This window comes from Contarinia nasturtii, unplaced genomic scaffold (assembly GCF_009176525.2).
Source record: "Contarinia nasturtii isolate CC-2019 unplaced genomic scaffold, AAFC_CNas_1.1 Cnas_scaffold_493, whole genome shotgun sequence".
Lineage (NCBI taxonomy): Eukaryota > Metazoa > Arthropoda > Insecta > Diptera > Cecidomyiidae > Contarinia > Contarinia nasturtii.
The window spans coordinates 2,723,524-2,744,968 of record NW_022197846.1 but is presented as its reverse complement, the minus strand read 5'-3'; the positions used below and the strand labels follow the sequence as shown (position 1 = coordinate 2,744,968).

Genomic DNA, 21,445 nt, shown 5'->3' with positions numbered 1-21,445 from the left:
TATTTTTAATGTATTTTATTGATTACAATCAATTTTAGGCATATTTAAATGAAATTTCATTCAATACATTTCCGGCACAAAAAATAAAACAAAAAATACGACATTTACGTCGATTTGGTTCGCCTCGAATTGTATTGATTTCAATGGTCAATAAAATAGCGCCAACATCGAGCAATACCGAAAACATCAAATGGAGACTTTAGATGGTGCGAATTCGCCAATACAACAACAACAACAGCATAGCGAAACACACTCACAAAGTCTACACAATATTTTTTTTTTTTTTTGTAAAAGCACCCGAAAGCAGCTAAAGTGGTGTAGTACCAAGTAACCTCAACTTATCAACATCGTGCGAGTGTTTTCTCTTTCATCTGCATGTGGTAGATAATTTTATTGCAAAGCAGCAACATTACAATTTTTTTTTGCGCTCACCAAATAGAAAATAAATATATAAGTAACTCTGGAACGTGTTAAGCATTTAAGTGAACACATTGTGCTCTTTGGTTGGTTTTCCACACACAATAACCGATTGAAGTTTAAGAACAGTCTTAAATATGCGGCCAAAATAATAAAAAATTCTCGCAATAGCTGACTGAAAGCAGCGATCAATTTTCAAATTGAAACATTGCATCGATTTGTGTTTGTTTGCGTGTGAGGAGGAGAGAGAGTTTATAATTTTTATAATTTTGAATTCGGCGAACTCGGAATTTCCAACATTCATACAGCATTTTTTTACTGCGTTTACTCGATTTATAAATCCGTCGTCGTTGTCTACTATAATCATTCGTTCTTTCTCTTTTTTTCCTACCTTGCTCACAAACGCGCGCGTCTAATTTTGTATACACAAAATAAATAAAGAAAATCAACGAAAAACACAATTTTTAGTTGGCATTCGATCATAAAAGAAGAATCGTTGTTCATTTTTGTTTTTTTGTTCCCATTGCGAGTGTAAGCGAATAAAAGTGGCCAAATTGAATTGTGTAAATAGTATTCGATATACAGTGCATTTTCACGTGAATTAATGGGACCTAAAATGCCAACCGTATCGCTGGTCTGTTATATGAAAGGTAATTTTTGTTTACTTTGTGTGTGCGCGCAATTTATTACGTCCGAAAAGAAAAAAAAAATGTTGAGTTAAAAATCCGAAACGGAACCAAGTCATGAACGAAAGGAATCGGCATGGCTTACAGTTGTCGTTTCTCTATCTGTGTGTGCATGCATTAAAAGTCAATAACACAAACAAATCATTGTTCATTGGAAAATCAACTTCATCAGAAATTTTTTTTCTTCTTCGTCAATCGCAGATAAACAGACGGACGGTGACGTTTCGTCGGCAATTCGAAACACATTGTCGGCATCTTTGAATAATGGAACACATAACGGGCTAAATTCATTGTCTGGCGATCCAAATAGCCTTCAAAATCAATTGGTCGCATCATCAAAACTAGCATTAATCTCACCCGTCGACTATGAGGAAGTGAACAATTTCAATAATCCCGTCCAAGATCTTAAATCAAAATATATTGTGTTGAAACCACAATCATCGTCGTCCGGATCTAATGCATCGTCAACAATCACATCAAATGGTTCAAGTGCCACCAATGGTAAAATTCTGGTCAATGGATCTGCCACAGATAAATCCAGCAATGGAACAGGTAATTTGCCATTCGGTCACACAAATCATCATCCAGACAACATTTTTCGCTGTTTTTTTTCTTATTTTTCATTCCACTTTTATTTAAATGCAGAAATGTTGCCTATATCGCTCGCTAGTTTTTCTCGTTTCATATGAAATATTCGCATCTGTTTTTTTTTTGTTGCTTTAAAATATCGTGTTTGTGTGTGCGGTGCTCTCTTGTATTCTCATTCGTTTGTATATTATGACTTGTCTTTTCCGCCATGTTATAGAAACAGTGTGCGATTGTTTTGATAATTCCTTCGTGTTTTTGCCATTATGAAGGTATATGATTTTCTTCGCGCAATATTTATCTCGGTCTGTTTTCTCAATGCTTTTTCAGAACGATTAATGTCGTGATATTGTGCGCTGTTAATTTGATTAGTAGTTTTTTTTCTCTTCTTTCATTCATTTGTAAGAATCTGACATTTATCAGATATAGTGAAATTGCTCACGAGAACAGATTTCATGTCAATTTTCTGTGTTTAAGCATTTTGTAATTAATTGTTGTTGTTGTTGCTGCTGCTGCTGTTTGCTGGTTGGTTGGTTAGTTGTTGTTGTTTTTTTTTTTTTGCATTCGAAATGATTCGTTTGAGCACGCATACGGCAAAATGCGGCGTTGGTGTTAGTAATTTTCATTTATCGAATGTGAACCATTGAAACAAGGGGTTATGTATGGTCATATCGCAGAATCCATTGACATTTTTGTCAACTTAACTGTAAATTTTTTTCGTAGTAAATTTATCGTGGCAATTCAGTTTTGTTTTCTTCTTTTTTCCTAAACCAACTACAACCAAATCTCAATGACGATTCAAGTAAATTAAAAATTGTCATCTCATATCAGTGGCATTAGCAATGCAGAGTCGGCCACACAAAGTGAGTAATTGAGATGAAATTTTTGGTGAGAAGATAGCAAAATTGCATTAAATCGTACACGTTTTTTTTCGGTGGTTTTGCTTTTTTTTCTCTGATTCGCCCCTTGCACCAAGACCAAGAAGTGCACACAAACCAAGTATGCATGTATACATCACTGTGTGAATGATAGTGGTGTGACGGAACGCGTCTTTATATATTATTGTCAAAGTGAATGTTAACTTATTCGAGTGTCTTTTATGTGATTGCTGGTTTTCATTCGGCTTTTCATTCGGTGCCGACGAGTGATATTGTGTACGAATTGTATGCACAAAACTTGTATAATGTATTCGGTTCACTTGTTGTATGTATAATTGCGTTTGGTTTCTCTCTCTCTCTCTCTCTCTCTCTCTCTCTCTCTCTCTCTCTCTCCCGCAATTCTCTGTATGCACCGGAGCACCGTCACATATCGTTTTTCCAGAGTACATCGAACGTTCTTCGTTTATTCTCTGTTGTTGTTGACGACGTCGTCGTCATCGTCGTCATTTTTATTTCGGTTCGTCTCATTGAATCCAATGAAAAAGAGAAATGAATGAAATACGAGAGCAGCGAAATTTGTAATTTTGGAGCTTTTATCATATGAAATGCGGTTGTCATGTTATTTTCTATGTACGCATACTAGCCACTATATGCTTGTTAGAAAAAAATCGATTGCCATTACCCATTTATTTTGTGCAATGCAATTGAGTTGATTCCATGCAATTTATGTGTTTTGTCATTATTTATGTGAAATATTTTCAGCTACCGATAAAAAGGGAGCCGAATTACCAACACCAAAACATATTTTATATTCACGTGAAAAGGTTAAAATCGGATGGAAGGGTACGGATCGAAAATGGGCGCCAGGAGCTGGTATGATAAATGTTGGTAACACTTGTTACTTAAATTCAACATTGCAAGCATTATTTCATGTGCCTGCATTTGCCAATTGGCTTATGTCCGACTATATGCATCGGGAAACATGCGAAGAAAAAAGTGAGTATAATTTAATTTGTGATTTCAAGAAAACAAAGTGTCACCATTTGTAAATTAAATAAATATTTGTACATTTTTTTTGTTTCTCGAAATGTTTTAGCTGGAGTTCAGGGTGGATGCATCATATGTGCAATGTCGAAAACGTTGATGACTTCACAACAGAGCAATGGCTCGGCAATTAAACCGTATTTGGTCTATAGCAAATTAAGAATAGTATGTAAGCATCTTGTACTAGGTCAACAGGAGGATGCGCATGAATTTCTGCGCTATTTAATGGAAGCAATGGAAAAAGCGTATCTGTCACGAATTCAAAAAAGTTCACAATTAGATCAATACAGTAAAGAGACGACGCCAATCAATCAAATATTGGGCGGCTACCTCAAGACATCCGTACGATGTTTATCGTGTGGCCACGAATCGGTTACATTTCAACATTTCGAAGATTTACTATTGGACATACGAAAAGCAAATACATTAGAAGAAGCATTAGATTTATATTTTGCACGTGAACGTTTAGAAGATATGGGCTATAAATGTGAAGCGTGCAAGAAAAAAGTATCGGCAACAAAACAATTTTCACTGGAACGAGCACCAATATCGTTGTGCATACAGTTGAAACGTTTCTCAATTGTTGGCAATAAGCTTAACAAACACATTGCAATTCGGCAACATTTGAATTTTTCAAAGTATTCATCGCGAAAAAATTCCAACGAAACACTTCATTATCGTTTAGTATCAATGGTTACACATTTGGGTGCATCACAACATTGTGGCCATTATACAGCAATCGGTCTAACCGAAACCGGCAGCTATTATCAATTTGATGATAGTTATGTTCGTCAAATTCCCGTATCAAATGTGTTGAACACAAATGCCTACATCATATTCTATGAGCTCGATACAAATGGCGACAAAGGCTATACGCTCGGCACGCTCGCCGATAGCAATCGATTGAATGCAAACGACGAACGAATTTCACGCACTTTTATTGACACAAAAGAAACATCAACGTCAAGAAATAATATAACGACAACAGTGACAAGTGGCAGTAGCAATACAACAACAAAACCATTCATTGGACCGATGCTTCCAAGCAAATTGAACACAGAAACCAATTCAGACAGTTCACATACCTCATACGCCAATGATAATACAATGAATGAGTCAATTTCATCAAATAATAAAACCACCACAAATAATCATAAGAAAATTGAATATAATAGCCCATACACTAAATTGACAAGCAATGGTGCTAGATATGTTACCAATCATACCAATCACGGTTCGGAGCATAAAAACGGTTCCGATGATCACAACACCGAAACGTCTGCCAATAGCAATTATGTACAAAACAATGGATACCTGCACAGTTCCAATTCGAATAGCAAGGGTGGCAGCGGCGGCAGCGGCGATTGGACAGACGAAGACGATGACATTGATAATGTTGATTTTAATGGTGATGACCACAACGATAATAAAAATCGACAAAATAAATTTTCATTATCGGTAAAATCTGATAGTAATTGGCGTACACACAAAGAAACACTGCCTAGCATGCCGAAATTGGAAACGAATGAAACCACCAATCATAGCGATAAACACTTAGATAGCAATACATTTAAGGCACGACCACTTGCAAATGGTACGTCCAAACCGCAGACTTATACAAATGGCAAAGCAGGCCGATCGAATGGCAATGAAACGGACACCAACTCATCGGATGATGACGATGATGCGGATAAAAATGGTTCAATTGTGAAAAAGAACACAAAAAATACGCTCAAATCGATAAATTCAACGCCAGTTTTGCTTGTAAATGGTACCAATAAATTCACATCGAAACGTTTGGTTCCGTACGATGACTCAGAATATGACAGTGGCCCCGAATCGCCGCCCGAAGTCAAAACGAAAGCTGGAACTTTCACAGTGACAACAATAAATACACCACCAGTCGTATCATCGTTTCTCAAAAATTCCGTTGAACGATCACAATCAAAAACACCGTCACCAGCCAGAATCGTTGTTCAAAATCATGGGCTATCAAACGGAGCAAAACTGTTGTGCAATCGACGTGAAAGTGATAGTAATATGGTTGTTAAAACGGCCGCCTCTACAGTTAATTCAAATAAACGACCGAACGAATGGCATGGAAACGAAACCACACACAAACTCATGAAATTCAGCCATCGTGGATACGGTGCTTCGGTGTCATCGTGGAACGGTCAAAAAAGTACAATGGAAAAAGAGGTAAGAATCGAACTGAATTATACCTTTATAGATCGAAAAAAAAAATTATGATTTCTTATGCAACGATGCGTTTGTTTTTTTCTTCTCTTTTTCTTACATTACGTTCTTTTATATGCTAGGTGGATGAAGATAAGAATGAAGAATTGAAGCGTCAAACATTGAATGCCGGCGATGCCGAAATGGATCGCGGACATAAGAAGAAATTAGGTTCAAAATTGGTATTTGGCCGTGACAATCCTGGCTACAATCCATTCCAAGAGCATCAAAATCAACGAAATCAATGGACTGTTTCGAACGGTAATAATCCAACGGCACGACCATTTAAACCACAAACATACCGACAAAATCCAAAACATAAATTCCATAAACACAATCGAAATGGAAACAATGGCAATCGTCATTTTGGAAATGGTTACAGACAACACAATTTCAATCGACAACAAAACAAATAAGTACCCGTTTCCTTTTACCCGTCCCACTACAGCATTGGCCAGTGAGTGACTGCTATTATTAGATAGATAGACAGAGAGCGAGAGAGAGAGAGAGAGAGAGAGAGAGAAAGAAAGAGAGAAGAAAACACAACATAGATTTTTTTTACGCAAAGAAGCGAAGAGAACATCAATTCATTTTCAAAATGCCGATCGTAACAATGATTTGTTGAATTCTAAGTCTTGCGAAACAAATAATAAGAAGAAGAAGAAAGAAGAAAAACGAAGAAATTACCACAGAATGATAAATATACCCAATTTAGTTAGATAGACCGATGCATTTCAATTATATGTCCCCGACAATTGCATTTAGTTTATTCGATTAGCAAAGTTTCACACACAAACAAACTCATACACACATACAAACAAACTAATCAATGTAATTAAAGAAATCATAAGGTACAAGAATTTCTACGGTATGACGAATACTTCTAGACAAAATGAAATTAAAAAAAAAACATATTTTACCGTAACATTCAAATAAACCAACATTTTCATTAAAAGAAGACAAATTACAAATTACTATGATTATTATTATTTTTTCCATTTCATTCTTCTTCTCCTCTCAAAAAACCGTTTTTATGTTTTTAAATTTTAATTTATCGATTATATTTTTTTTAAATGGTTTGATTTCAAAGCCAGACTATTGTAAATATTTAAAATAACAAATTATACAAGAAAAAACTGTTCATTACAAAATTAGCGAATAAACAAAAAATGAAGCAAATTACAAAATGAACAAGTAATTAGGATAAATTACAAATTCAAATTAAGCGGATTAATATTACATACATTATTGATATATTTTATACGGGCGACACTGATAAACACTCTTCTCCTCTGGCAAGCACAACGAGAATATATATATTTAATTGTATATATATGCATCTGTCTTGCCGGGACCTATACGAAATGTTCAAATATAGCGTTAAAAAAGCATTTATTGCAAAACAAAAAATGAATCGGAATGAATTTTTTTTTGTTTAGAATGGAAAAGCATAATTTACATAAATAACAATATTTATCTTAAGCATTGCCTTCTAATTAATCATAAACATATTAAAAGGAGATGATAGTGAAACAGGAGCATTAATGAAACAATGATTAAATTTAGTTCGTTTTTTCCCTTTTTTTTCGTTACTTGCACATTTTTTTCGTAAATTTATATGTAAATATCAATTTTTAGACGTTCAAATACAACAATAATAATTATAATAATAACTTAAATTAAACTAAAAATAAATAAATAAATGAAAATATAAACTGGATTGCCGGTAAAAACTGCCAAATCCAAGAAAGCTATTACCTATATACAAATAAACACATGAATTTTATTACAATGAAATCAATCGGACAATTTCAATTTGATTTTTGATTATTTACGGTGGAATGATTGATTGATTTGCGTGTCGAATATAATTTCCTGAAACACACACACACACACACACACGAAAAATAGAATAAAAACGGTAAGAATGGTCAATTTTTTTCTGATTCAATATTCATTTTTATTTCAATTTTTGTCTTGCCATCTCGTTTCAGTAGTAGAAAGTCCTCTCTAATTTCATCAACCTTGCAAGTCGCTTGCATGCAAACTAATTATGGCCTTTAATGAACAAAATTCAGGCAACAATAATGCATTCACAAAATAAAAATTTCATTCGACTAATTTAGTTGAATTCATTTTCAAATTAGTTGAGTATAATTTGTAGTTTTTTTAATTCTTCTTTATTTTTTTCATCGATCAATATGTCTCTAACAAAAAAAAAGAACTAATGAATGTACAGAACAAGCATTTTTGACTTAACGTCGATGACTGATTTTTTTTCTTCTATATAATTTAATTGAATTAAATATACATATATGGCCGAATTGATTGGATTTTAGAATTGGGGCAGCTTTGAATTTATTTTATTTGCAAAATTAATTGAATTTTGAATGCGAGATGAAACATAAAAAAAATTAATAATTCCATTAAATCTTTATACAAAATAAAGAAAGAAAAAAGACACCTTAAACTCTAATATTTTATTTTGAGTGTATTTGATCTGTGCGATTTCGGTTCATCTTAAACGTACAGTTTTCATTCACTTATAATCTAGAGAAATGGAAAAATGTTTGTGTTTGCTTTTATGTTTGCTTTTTCTTTCGTCCTGTTCGTTTAAAACTTTGTATTATTCGGATATTTTTCTTGAGTAAACCTAATTAACTGACTGGAAAAATTTTCGGGTTGATTTAAATCACGATGATATAACATTGTCGCCTGCGCCAGTTCTTTATTATAAAATTCTGTTTTCAGCACTTCGTTGCGATAGATTTCCGTTTTGAATGTATCAGTTTTATAAAGGTTGGACGTTTCGAAATTTTGATTTTGAAACGGTTCACTGTTATTCGGATTGAATGCATGATCAACCGATTGATGGGGCGATGGTTGAGCTGATTGATGTTGTTGTGGTTGAGGCAGTTGTGATACATTCTTCGTTGTTTGCATATCAAAATTATTTTGATCCGATTTTGATGATTTTTCATCTACATGCTTTATCATATGTATTGTTAAATTGCCTGAGTGACTGAATTCTTTATTACAGAGGTCACATTTGAATGGCTTTTCACCTGTGGAAAATAAAAATCAACAATGAAAATATCGCTCAAGATTGAAAATTGATCAAAAATCAAAATAAAAATGTTGACTGACCAGTATGCTTTCGCATGTGGATGGTCAGATTTCCTGAATGTGAAAATTCTTTTGAACACACGGTGCATTTGTACGGTTTCTCCCCGGTGTGTATTCGCATATGGATGGTCAGACCGCCAGAATAGGAAAATGTTTTTTGGCACACTTCGCAACGGAACGGTTTTTCACCTAAACAAAAACAAAAATTCTCATAATAATGCCTCTCGTACTATTTCTGTTGGCTTTGCATTTTAGTCTTACCGGTATGTTTTCTCATATGAATATTTAGATTGCCTAAACAAACGAACAAATGAAAATGATTAAAATTAATTCGATGACAGAATTTGTGCGAATGGCTTTTACCGCTATGACTGAAACTTTTGTCGCACTGTGTGCATTTATATGGCTTTTCAAATGTATGCTTTCTCATGTGAATCGTCAAATTTCCTGTAATGTATTGAATCGTCAATGTAATGTTGTCTGAGGAACAATTACTTAATACATACCACTATGAGAAAATGTTTTACCGCATACATTGCATTTTACGCATTTTTCACCCGAATGAATTCGTTTATGAACCGTTAAATTGCCACTGTGTAAAAATTCTTTGTCACAAACCTATTCAAAAGATTTAAATCCATCAATTTGTAGATATTTAAATATTTATTCCATTTTAAAGAGCTTACATCACATCGAACGGCTTTTTCGCCGGTGTGTATCCGTTTATGAATGGCTAGATTGCCGGGTGTTGAGAAATTTTTGCCGCAATCATCGCATTGCACCTTTTCATTGTCGGCCGTATGTTTTTTCTTGTGTATGCTACAATTGCCGGGCGTTGAGAAGACTTTATTACAAATGTCGCACCTTCGATTTGCATTCACCGCTGCCGATGGCATATTCCGTGGTTGTACAATATTTGGTAATTGCATCTGTACTTGCACCGGAACCGGTTGTGTAAATTGTGGCAAATAGAAAAATGGGCGTTCCACCATTGAATGCGACGATTGATTCATCGTACCATCCGATTCATTGCCACTGTTATTGCTTTTGGTATTTTGCATGATTTTAGGTGAATTTTGATAAACAATGTATGCCTTGAATCGAATAAAATATCACAATGATAAATGGAAACGGAGTCGAGCAGCATCGGTATTTGATTTATTCACTTGCACCATCGATTTTAATCAATAAATCTGATAAATTAGAATAAATAACAAAATGCACATCAGCAAATAAGGTTAGCCAAAATCAATAAAATTCAAAAAATTTGAAACGGTATAATTCACGTGCAACATCATGCATAGGTCAATTCATCTGAATGCATATCAAAACAATCAATTTGTTTTATGGACATTTCATCGATTTTAACAAACAAAAAAATTTTGCTCTCCGATTTTTCCAATTGCATCGAATAAAATTGCAATTTCGTTTGCCGAAACAGAGACCAAATTCAATTCAGAATTGAAGTGTATCCAACAAAGCACAGTAATAAACATTAAATTTAATGGGTTTTTCGTTTATGATCTGGGCTTGGTTGCATTTGCACTTGTTTTCTCACATACCAGCAATGATTTTATCAGTGTTGAATCGAATGAGAATATTCTCAACACCAATCGTCAATACATTATTTCATTTTAATTGTAACGAAATTCAATTTTAAACCAATTTTTATTTTCGTTCAACTCAAAAATTCGATTCGAAAAAATATGAGAATCAAAAATCCACTATGTGTATATATGATATCTATGTATATGATGGCGAAATGTTGCTTTTAATGACATTCGCCAAATTACAATTCGCCGCACAACAAACACACAACACTACGTTGCCTAATATAGAGGTCAGCACATTCTATGTCAGATTCTTATTTCTTTTGATTTTTCACAATTTTTTTTTTTTATATTTTGAAGCAACTCTTTTTTGGTGTGACTTGGAATCATTTTCGAAGAAAATAATTTTGAAAACTTAAAATTAATTCATTGACCAATGGTAATGATTGATACTGATTTCATTGACGCGGTGTAGCGAAGTTAGAGCATATGTTTTCGGCGAAATGGAATTTGGACAGCGGTTGTCATTGAACTGGATGAAAAGTTGTTATGATAATTTGTGGAGTTTGTATTGTAGCAATGTTTTGTATTCAAATAACCTGTTATCGAACGTATCAATAGGTTTTGGTTACAGTTTGAATCTGTGATAGATTAAAATGGGCGGTTATCGATTGATGAGAGTGAATGACGTTAAAAGAAGTGGAAATACCTTAACAATTCTTTGATATGCTCTGAGGAATTGTCAGAGATTCTCCTAGAGCCGACATTTGTATTTCTACTCAGAAGCCAAAATCCTGATACATCACCACACCGAATTTATCATCGATAAATTTGGTTACAAATCAGCAAAAAAAAAACAAACTTTTTTTAAATAAAAGTCGATTGTATGATTTCTTAAAATACTTTATTTGCAATTAAAATCCAAAGAGCTCATAAATTGAGTTTTCTGTCAATAATATTCATCAAATTTTAGGCACTTTTCAAATTATATACAAATTCAATGTTTTTATAGTCAAACACGTGGCGTATTTATATATTAATAATATCAATAAAAGTGAGCTAAATGTGAGATAAAAATTGTATCAGTCTCAGTACAAAAGTGATGTTGGTAAAAGTTTTTGTTTGGCAAAATCGTTGGCGATCTTAAAAAAACGGAATAAAACATTTAACAAACCAAAAAAAACAAGACGAGATAAAAAAAAAACTGGATACTCACTTCTTCTATGCTTTCTTGTGTGAGAATCGGTACTTTGAGTCGATAGCCGGTCGCTTTCAATTTTTCATTGGATAAATTCAAATGGCAATGTTGTATTAGCTCGCCATCCATGAACGGCGATAGTGGTGTATTTTCGCATTTATCTCTCAGACAAATGTCAGCCCATGGCGCCATATGCTTGTCATTGATTTCTTCAACAATAACCGATGTTGGAATTTTCAACTGAAAAACAAAATGCATCAATGTGAATCCGTCCCATTCAAATTGTCTTTTTTTTTTTGTTTTACCTTCGAAAAATTTGAAATTCCTTCGCCCCAATAATCGACTTTAATGTTAAAAATGTTTGCCAAAATTTTTGAAATGCTTCCTTGCGTCGATTGCGAATCGTCAACAATATTGTAGCACTGTTTATTTGCCAACGGATTTTGAGCCAATGCAAATGCAGCCGCAACAACATCATCAACATGCACCGTATTCATTTTCATCGATTCATTCCATAAAAGTTTCATCGTTTCGTTCATATGCTTGTATAATGCAGCTATAACCAATCGAGTAGCTACAAAAATGTCAAAACCAAATCACATACACCCCCATCATTATCACCATTTATGCATTTTATTCTTTTGATTTTTTGTTTTGTTTTGACCAAAAATGAAAATATTAATAACGTACCTAATCCTTTGTGATCGCCGGTTCCGTAAACTAATGGCAAACGTAAAATGGTATAGTTTAAATCATTGCTACGATTGTCAAGCTCGTCTTCAACGCGTTGCTTTTGTTGTGCAACTTTTGACCACGGTTTCTTTTCGCAATCCTCTTTGATCGGTTTTTTCTCACTCGACAGCATATTACCTGAACTGAATTCAATATATCGATGCACATTCTGTTCAATCGCCTCATTTATACAGTTTAAACTCAATTTGTAAATGCCTTCCTGATAGATTCCATCACTTTTGCCTAGACGCGTTTCAGCCGCACAATTAAATACATAATCCCAATATGGATAATCACAGTCATTCGGTGGTTTAAATGCATTCTTACACGATGCTATTGAAAAAACACACAAATTTAAAGCTGAATTAAAAATTAAAGGTGAACATGATCAGAAAACTGATTCCATATAAGTCGGAATTCCAATTTGAATACAGTTTTCCTTTTGCAGTTTATTCTCCATATCGGAATTTTTGACAATTTTCGCATTTATATTTTTTACATATTTTGGAGATTTAACTCTAAACGAGTTGATATATCATTATAATGATAGAAAAAAAAAATCCAACTGATAACCGCAAAAATAGTCACATGCACTGATGTGAAATTGAAAAAAGAAAAAACAAATTCGTATGACTAATGCAAGATGACTCTCACGCTCTCAACCATAAATTTCATTAGATAACAATCAAAGTGGAAACCAGTTGGAACGGATACACCGAATGAGTCACACGAATCGAATTTATCGCTAAATATATATAATTAACTATTGAATTTTGAATGCAAAAAATTTTCAATGTTTTTGTCATGTTGATGTGTGAGCGAAGCGTGTGATTATTATTATGCAAAATATTAACGTAAGCTTTGCATACGCACCACAAAAACCAAACAAAAAACGGCAGCAAGTAGTTGCGTCACATTCTGTTTACTTATGTATGTATCGAATTAATTCATATAGCGATGTGACACTGACCTTGATTAATTAGATTTGCACTGCAAAATTCGACAGCGTTATCGTTGAACGCAGCCATGTGTTGATTGTTTAGCCATGCCAAGAGTGGCGGTGTTTTATCAACAACACGTACAAGCGACACTAGGCCGTTGTTTATCAAATACGAAACCAAATGTCGTCCAATAAATCCGCAACCTGTTAATGAGCGCAAAGAAATGAACGTGAGAATGAACACAATTCACTAAGGAAGATGCCTGATAAGAATCAAGTGTGTGTACAAAGAACGGAAACCGCTTTTATCTGATTGCAAAGCAATATGACATGAAAAACAAAAGCGAAGAAAAATACGTTTAACCGCACGAACAAACGAATGCATGCCCAAAGAAGCAAAACAAATCCTAATGCGAGAAGAGAGGAAATACTTCAGGAACAAGTTCTTTTTTTATTCACATTTAAATGAGAAAATACTGTGAAAATGCCATTAAAAAGGAAAATACACAACCTAGCGCTGTTAAACGTAATTAAATAATTATCTTCTTCTCTTCTCTTTCATCTACACTTTTCTCCCCATTTTTTTCTCTCTAGACGCTATTCACACTTGATTAACTTGTTGTGTAGACATAAAATCAAGGAATTTAGGCATATAAAACTCGATAACTATACAAACGAAAAGCAAATTCGCAAAAAAGGGAGAAGAAAAAATATGTTTTTTTTTTGTACGTTACCTCCAAGAATTAGAACTTTTGGTTTGTTTGTCATTTTTAATTCAAAGGGACGAGAATATTGAAAACAAAACAGAAACGGTGCAAAAAATTTACTTCACACGTACTGCACAATCGAATACGAATTACAAGCAGCCGAAAATAGGTTTTTATTTATCTTCTTGTTGGGTTTTTTTTCCTTTCTTTCTTTATGAGATCAGGACCGGCACAACCTTCGTTTGTCGAGTTTTAAATATTAAGTGTTCGAATACGACTGGAAGCAAGTGTTGCATTACAATAACATTTAAATGTTCACCACTGAATGATTCTCCATTTTACACATTTCCCCTGCTAATCTGGCGCTCACGTATGTATGCTCGTACGGCTCCGCGAGAATCGCATTTGCTTGTATGAGCGTGTGTTGTTTGTGTATGTGTGTGTGATGGTATTTATTGTGGTGGCTTTCAGTTGATATGCCACATACATAACCTCAAAAATATCATAACAATGAAAGTTTATCTGCAATGAGCTAGTTTAGGTTTCCGATTGCATTCGTTTTTTCGTTTTCCACGATTTTATTTCAAACTATTCCTTCTCTCTTTTGTTCAACTTTGAGTTTTAGTTTTCGTTCTCATTTGTTTTTGTATTTTTTTTTTGTCATCCGTAGTTTGGTGAATGTGGAAAAACAATTAAAATCATAAATTAATAATATAGATTAATAAGGCGAGAAATTCCAACGTTTCGTGTGGGCAATTGAAGTAAAAATGAGCACACTCAAAGATGTATCGATTATTGTCAAATGGAATGGAAAGGAATTTCCGATAACGGATCTCAGCGATCAGGTGATTTAATTGTCGTTTGATAGAATGAATGTATGATTAACGAATGCTTGATGTCTCTTACTTTATGCAGGAAACTGTAGCGGTGCTCAAGCATGAAATTGCCAAGCTCACAAATGTGAAACCTGAACGACAGAAATTACTCAATCTCAAATACAAAGGTATTTATGATTATCGGTCAGAAAAAACAACAAAAACATAGAAAACAAGCGCAAAAATGACACACTAATGGCTTTTTTTCTTTTTTTATTGCGAAATTTTCTGTCCGCAGGTAAATTTGCGACCGATGAATTACGGTTAAGCGCATTAGAATTAAAAACGAATTTCAAACTGATGATGGTTGGATCCCTTGAGGCTGATATTCAGGATGTACAGAACACAATCGATAATCGCGATGTCATCGATGACTTTGATGATGACAACGAAGAACGTACCTCATACAATTTCCACAAAATGGAGGTTTGTCTTTTTTTTATTTACTTAGCCCAAACAGGTGTGGGTTGTCATTGTTTAATTTGTGACAAATATTTCTTATGCTAAAAAGAAACCGATGCCGTTTTTATGAGGTATATTAATTTATTTATTCATCGAAAAGCAATTATCGTCACAATTAATACCAGACTTAATATCTATTCTAACAATAATACAATGATTGGTCATAAAACAACACATTCAATTATTTGAATTAAAATCCCAAACCAGTCCATGCAAAACCAAATATACAATTTGATTTATTTATCTTTTTTGTCTTCGGTGCTGATTGTATGTGGATTAATTGATGTTTCACCATCGGTGACCTCGGTTTTATTCTTTCGATTGAATACACACGTTCCGCCTGAACAATCGATTGGGAATTTTGTATCTTCCGGTTTACCAATTACATTACCATCGGCATCTTTTTTTGCCCATGGATTCCAATACCGCAATACATACGGTTGAATGAAACGATGCCAAACGAACAACAGCACTGGAACAATGAAACATGGAATGCAAACCATTTTCGTTTCGAATACTGAAACAATGCAATTATAAAACCAGTTAGATAATTTTATTCATAATTTTTTAATATAGATTTTCCAAAAGAATTACTCAACAAACCGAAATGTGTTGGGAAAATGGTATTTTAAAATTGTCAATTTCCGGGATTTTTTTTTTCTTGTGCAATTTCAAGTCGCAATGGAATCATATAAATAATTGATAACAACTGTGCATAAAACTACAATTCATGTTGATATATATGTCAAAGTGACATTTCGCTGCGAACAAAGACGTGTATTTCAACACATACACACAAACACACACACACACATACATACACATTCATAGAGCGAATGGGGAATATTTGTCACAACCGCGAAATGTTTGAATATAATTTACGATAAATTAAAAATGATTTTAACTTCTCTTTCATTTCCAGATGTATTTGGCGAAAGTGGAAAAACGTGTTCGTTCGTATAAAATCCAAGAATTGAATCCGCCACGTGAATCGAAGCGTTTACTAGTGCTAGACATAGATTATACATTGTTTGATCACCGTTCCTGCGCTCAATCGGCAGCCGAATTGATGCGACCATATTTACATGAATTTTTAACATCAGCTTATGAGGATTATGACATTGTTATATGGTCGGCCACCGGCATGCGATGGATCATCGAAAAAATGCAAATGCTTGGCGTCGCCACAAATCCAAATTATAAAATCCTATTTTATTTGTGTAGCTCGGCCATGATCAGTGTGTATCATAGCGAATTGGGAGCGCTGGACGTTAAACCGCTTGGTCTTATATGGGGCAAATATAAACAGTATTCGGCGAAAAATACCATCATGTTCGATGACATACGGCGAAATTTTCTAATGAATCCACAGTCGGGTTTGAAGATTCGTGCATATCGGCAAGCACATCTCAATCGCCAAAAGGATAACGAACTGGTCAAGCTAACGAAATACTTGAAAGACATTGCCACTCATTGTGATGATTTTACACAGCTATCACATCGCAAATGGGAAAAATATAATCCAAAATCATCTTAAGCACAACATAATTCCAAACATACATTACCGAATGCTTTCAGGCTTCAATTAAAATGTTATTCCCTCTCTCTATTTCTGCGACAAGCACAAAACAATGTATTAACATTTAAACTACAAGCGTTCCGTATTATTATTATTATCAGAAAAAAATAAAAATAAAAGAAATGATCTGTGAAATGAACGAAAAAACAAAACGATTTTAAATCATCCGTATATTATGTTTTATTTATGTCAACTGTGTTGATTTTCTTTATATTTATAAAATGTGTATTCCTAGAGGATGAAATTTAAGTCATTTTGTAGCTTTGAAAATGTAGGCTTTCATTTTTGATGTGTGGTTTGTTCATTTAAATTGGTAATTCAGCATTTGCAGTTGTTGGTTCAGATTCATTGATGGGCTGCATTGAAGTGGCTACATCGCCTTTGGTCGAATCAGATTGTGTGGCGGCAATTTCGGGCAAAAAATCGTTGTAATCAATTTCAGGTGTGGCCACCAAACCATCTGGTATATCGGTTAGAGTGACAAAAGTATCATTGGTTGTAGAATTGATAATCGATTCATCAGCATTCGTTTCATCATCAATTGCAGCCAAAGTGTCAGCATTATCGGTGACAAGCTGAGATGAACCACCAACAAACTGGCAGGCATCGAACTGCATGTTGGACGAATCAACTGGAATATTTTCAGTTATATCATCAATTTGTGGAATTATTTTACTGGCTTCCTCGTGCACCAATTGTTCGATAAAATTCAAACTGTCATCGTTGTCATTGAAATCAATTGGTGAGATATTTTCGTTGTTAACAACCACGTCCAAGTTATCGTCGTTGCCAATTAGTTTTATGACATTCTCGTCATCATTCGTTTTGGCATTCGAAATGCTTTCAAGTTCTGCATTCACTTCAATTATATCGGTCGATTGTTGGCATGTGTCGTGGATATTTGCATAATCACTTTCGTTTGCCACAACATTTTCTAGTTCGGCGATTTCATTTTCATAAATTTCATTATTTGTGACATCATTGCTATGATTTGCAGGAACTTCATTTAACGGGGATACCGTTTCGCAAGGATTTGACGGCGGTACAATTTCGTGTAAAGATTGAAATTGACCCGACTCATTTTCGGAGTTTTCAATTTGTGGGTGAATTTGTTCCATTGGAGACGAAATTTTATCTTGAATTTGTGGATCCGTTTGAGCTAATATTTGATTGGGATCCGCTGCCAATTGGTTTTCAATCTCATTTGGCGGTTGCATTGAGTTTGTCTCGTCAATTGATTCAGATAATTGTTCGTTAGTTGTGAAATTTGTATCATTCGAAACCGGTTGAATGGTCTCTGAATCAACATTATGGTCATTTGAAGTTAATTCATTGGAATCGTTAATGGCATCAACAGTTTGGATAGAACAGTTTTCGGCCTCTGTCACATTTTCCGTTTGATTTTCTTGTTCGATTGTCACAGCTGCTACATTATCGATTATATTCGTTTGGAGATTCAAATTGTCAAATTCATGTAATGAAGTATTTGTATTATCACATACACTATTATCAGCGGCTTCTTCATTCGGTTCGTTTTCAGTGTGGATTTCTTTTTTAATATTTTGAATGGGTATCATGCAATCGGTAAGCGATGTTGTATTTGTCAACGGTGTGGGGGTGTCAATAAAATTATCACCAGCATCAATTGGCGGTGGTGTCTTCGGTTCGCATTTAATGCGAATCGGTCGAAATGGTATGCTATTTGTTGTTGAAATGGTTGCAAATGGATTTGGTTGTGGTGCTGCATATGCCAATGGATTAATTGTTGGCGGTTCAAGTACGCTATGAATTTGTGTGATAATTGGCAATGGATTTGTTTCAAATGTTGATTGATTCGTTGGCATTGTGTCGTTGAAATCGTTTGTTGGCATTGAATAATCCGGATAGAAATTGTCAGTTTCCTCTTGTTCCATTCGTTCTTGTTTTATTTTAATTGCCAACAATGCTGGTTTTTTATATAATTTCTTCTCTTTGTCACGATGTTTTGATTTCTTTTGACTAATCTTGTGCGTTGCGCGTGAAGTACTAGCCAACTCATACGATTCATCAACACGTTCCTCTTTTATGTTTCGTGCCAAATTTGCATCGAATTCATCACCGTAACCGGGTCGTATCACCTCTTTTTTAATGCGAATTGTGAGTGGAGGCACCATTGGCCGTGAGATCACCAGTGGCGGAACAGTCAGTGATGGCGGTGGTGAAGGTGTTGGTAGTTTAGATGGTTGCTGTTTATCGCCTTCTTCTTCTATGGTTGGTTCATTTATTGAAATGGATGATGTACTAAAGGCGTTCATATCAAGTGGTTCCAATTTAACACGACATTCAAGCAGTGGTTGATTTAAATTTGTACGTATTTGTGTGTTCGAACCCAAACTTGTGCATGTCGTACTTTTTCTCGCCTTCGAGCAGCTCGGTGTACTTGGTCCTTGTTCATTTATCGGTAATGTTGTCATAATACTGTCATTATACTGTCCATCAAATTCGTTGTCACTATCTCCAAAATGTGTGTCCATATAACTATTATCCATATCTTCGTCAACATTATCGTAAGCATCGTCGGCTGTTTCAATTATGGTTTCCGGTTCTAATTTGAAACTATTTTGCGGTTGTGTGTCAGTTTTTGATGGTTTTTGTTTCTTTGATTTGGGGCCAGCCTTTTTCGGAACTATTTCAATTGGAACAGGACCGGGTCCGGTGCATTTAAAAAAATGCTTCATTAAAATATTTTTCTTAATAAAAACTCGATGACATTTTGGACATGGTGAATTCGATCCAATGAAACAATTATGCCAATCATATAAATTTTGTGTTTCGAATTCTTCGTTACACAATTCACAATTAATACTATTTGAGAATGCTGTCATCGTTGCATACGATGGATGAATGCATGCCGAAACATGGCGTTGAAATGTGATAAGCTTTTCAAATGTTGCACTGCACATCACACATTTATGTGGAACATGGAACATTGAGTGCCATTCGTGATGTGAGTTATATTCGGCAACGGTGATGAATTGTTCGAGACAACTGGAACAACCGTATTCGGATGTCATTGGACGATGGCTTGCAAGCATGTGTGCATCACGGAATGAATTTTTTTCAAAACGTTCTTCGCATACCAAACACGATATGCCCGGCTCCTTTTTTATCTTCTTTTTGTTAATCGGCGGTTTTGTTTTTGTTTCGGCCTTTCGTTTCCTGCGAAAACAGAAACAAATCACCATGAATATTTGCCACTCAATAATTCAAATTGTCAACACTTACATTTCTTTACGCTTTTGTTCAATTTCTCGTTTGCGTTCACGTTGATTTGGTTCTTTGGGTGCGAGTAAATCAGTCGCTGATGCCTTGGTTTTCTTTTTCTTACCGTTTTTCGTACGACCCGTTGCAATCTTCTTTTCTTCTTCTTCTTCCTCTTGTTTGATTCGTTCAAGTTCCAATGTTATTTCTATTTCACGTTTGGTCATCCCTATGGTTATCCAGTTATATACAAGTTTAAAAAAATAAAGTAGAAGAAAAATTTACTTGGTCATACCTTTGAAGCGATTTTCACTTGTTGTCGTCGCTGCTGCACCTGATGTTCTTTTCGATTTCTTTGCGGTTTTTTGTACTGGTTCCGCTTTTGTTTTAACATCCGTATCAACAATACCAAAAATGCTCTCAACTGCTTCATCATCGTCCGTTTTGATTGTGACCTTTTTCGGGGGCTTTGCTTTTGCTGGATCGGGCAAGTTGAGTAATTTTCGTGTTTGAACATTGGTCGCCTCGCACATTTCTCGAAATTCATAGAAATCATTGATTTTATCTACGCACAATGCACAAATACGTTGCGGCATTCGATCGTTCTTCATAACCTGCGCATAGTCAAGGTACAAAATTCGATGTACATGGTGTAATTTATTATCATCAGTTATGATTCATATTTAACTGCGTTGAATTGCATAAATAGAGTATCATACCTGTATGCCAACACAATCGGCAATTTTTCGGCTTAATGTCACCTCACCGTCAATGGTCAAGTCAATCCATTCGGCTGCATTGAGAATATCAATTTGATTTGGATTATCAATTCCACATAAACGACACAAATTTTTTAGTCGTGCCTTCACCGACTTATCAATTTTGATTGCAAAACGTTGCATTTTGCACACACCGATATCAATATTATTAAACAGAGAAATTAAATTGGTTTACTTTACAATTGGACAAATTTCATGTTTGTGCTTTTTTTATCGGTTTACATTGATATGACAGAGATTTCGGGTTTTGTTTCCAAACCAAAAAAAACGAGTGTATGTTACAGTCTCGCTTCTAGTTTTTTTTTAATAATAATAAATGAGAATGATGTCGGTTTGACAGTTTACATTTACAGTAAACACTTTTCCAATTCTAGCAGATGCGAATTGTCAAAAAATATGATTTGGATATGAT

General features: G+C 34.6%; 5 protein-coding genes across 6 annotated transcripts; 2 read left to right on the top strand and 3 right to left on the bottom strand.

Annotated features, from left to right (window-relative positions):
* The first annotated feature begins 310 nt into the window (after positions 1-310).
* On the top strand, positions 311-6,805 carry LOC116339157 (ubiquitin carboxyl-terminal hydrolase 36). The gene is made up of 5 exons (XM_031764864.1): positions 311-1,067; positions 1,305-1,655; positions 3,329-3,562; positions 3,663-5,809; positions 5,929-6,805. The coding sequence occupies exons 1-5, from the start codon at positions 1,022-1,024 to the stop codon at positions 6,259-6,261; spliced, it is 3,111 nt and encodes a 1,036-aa protein (XP_031620724.1). The 5' UTR covers positions 311-1,021; the 3' UTR covers positions 6,262-6,805.
* Positions 6,806-8,310: 1,505 nt separating this feature from the next.
* Positions 8,311-10,700, bottom strand: LOC116339103 (zinc finger protein 664-like). Its single transcript, XM_031764768.1, has 7 exons — positions 10,534-10,700; positions 9,658-10,164; positions 9,478-9,589; positions 9,335-9,418; positions 9,233-9,265; positions 8,993-9,160; positions 8,311-8,910 (listed from the first exon to the last, which is right to left on the bottom strand). Exons 2-7 carry the CDS (start codon positions 10,030-10,032, stop codon positions 8,459-8,461), a joined length of 1,224 nt encoding a protein of 407 aa, XP_031620628.1. The 5' UTR covers positions 10,033-10,164; positions 10,534-10,700; the 3' UTR covers positions 8,311-8,458.
* A 708-nt stretch (positions 10,701-11,408) lies between these two features.
* On the bottom strand, positions 11,409-14,402 carry LOC116339059. The gene is made up of 6 exons (XM_031764681.1): positions 14,126-14,402; positions 13,422-13,595; positions 12,410-12,784; positions 12,025-12,293; positions 11,738-11,959; positions 11,409-11,663 (listed from the first exon to the last, which is right to left on the bottom strand). The coding sequence occupies exons 1-6, from the start codon at positions 14,157-14,159 to the stop codon at positions 11,610-11,612; spliced, it is 1,128 nt and encodes a 375-aa protein (XP_031620541.1). The 5' UTR covers positions 14,160-14,402; the 3' UTR covers positions 11,409-11,609.
* A 181-nt stretch (positions 14,403-14,583) lies between these two features.
* LOC116339058 (ubiquitin-like domain-containing CTD phosphatase 1) lies at positions 14,584-17,142 on the top strand. 2 transcript variants are annotated; one of them, XM_031764680.1, is made up of 5 exons: positions 14,584-14,639; positions 14,769-14,943; positions 15,014-15,101; positions 15,212-15,399; positions 16,358-17,142. In XM_031764680.1, the coding sequence occupies exons 2-5, from the start codon at positions 14,866-14,868 to the stop codon at positions 16,970-16,972; spliced, it is 969 nt and encodes a 322-aa protein (XP_031620540.1). In that variant the 5' UTR covers positions 14,584-14,639; positions 14,769-14,865; the 3' UTR covers positions 16,973-17,142. The 2 variants fall into 2 exon arrangements, with proteins under 2 accessions (XP_031620540.1, XP_031620539.1); XM_031764679.1 differs by having other exon boundaries at positions 14,619-14,943.
* A 27-nt stretch (positions 17,143-17,169) lies between these two features.
* Positions 17,170-21,339, bottom strand: LOC116339057. The gene is made up of 4 exons (XM_031764678.1): positions 20,974-21,339; positions 20,550-20,868; positions 20,279-20,483; positions 17,170-20,212 (listed from the first exon to the last, which is right to left on the bottom strand). The coding sequence occupies exons 1-4, from the start codon at positions 21,154-21,156 to the stop codon at positions 17,320-17,322; spliced, it is 3,600 nt and encodes a 1,199-aa protein (XP_031620538.1). The 5' UTR covers positions 21,157-21,339; the 3' UTR covers positions 17,170-17,319.
* Positions 21,340-21,445: the final 106 nt, after the last annotated feature.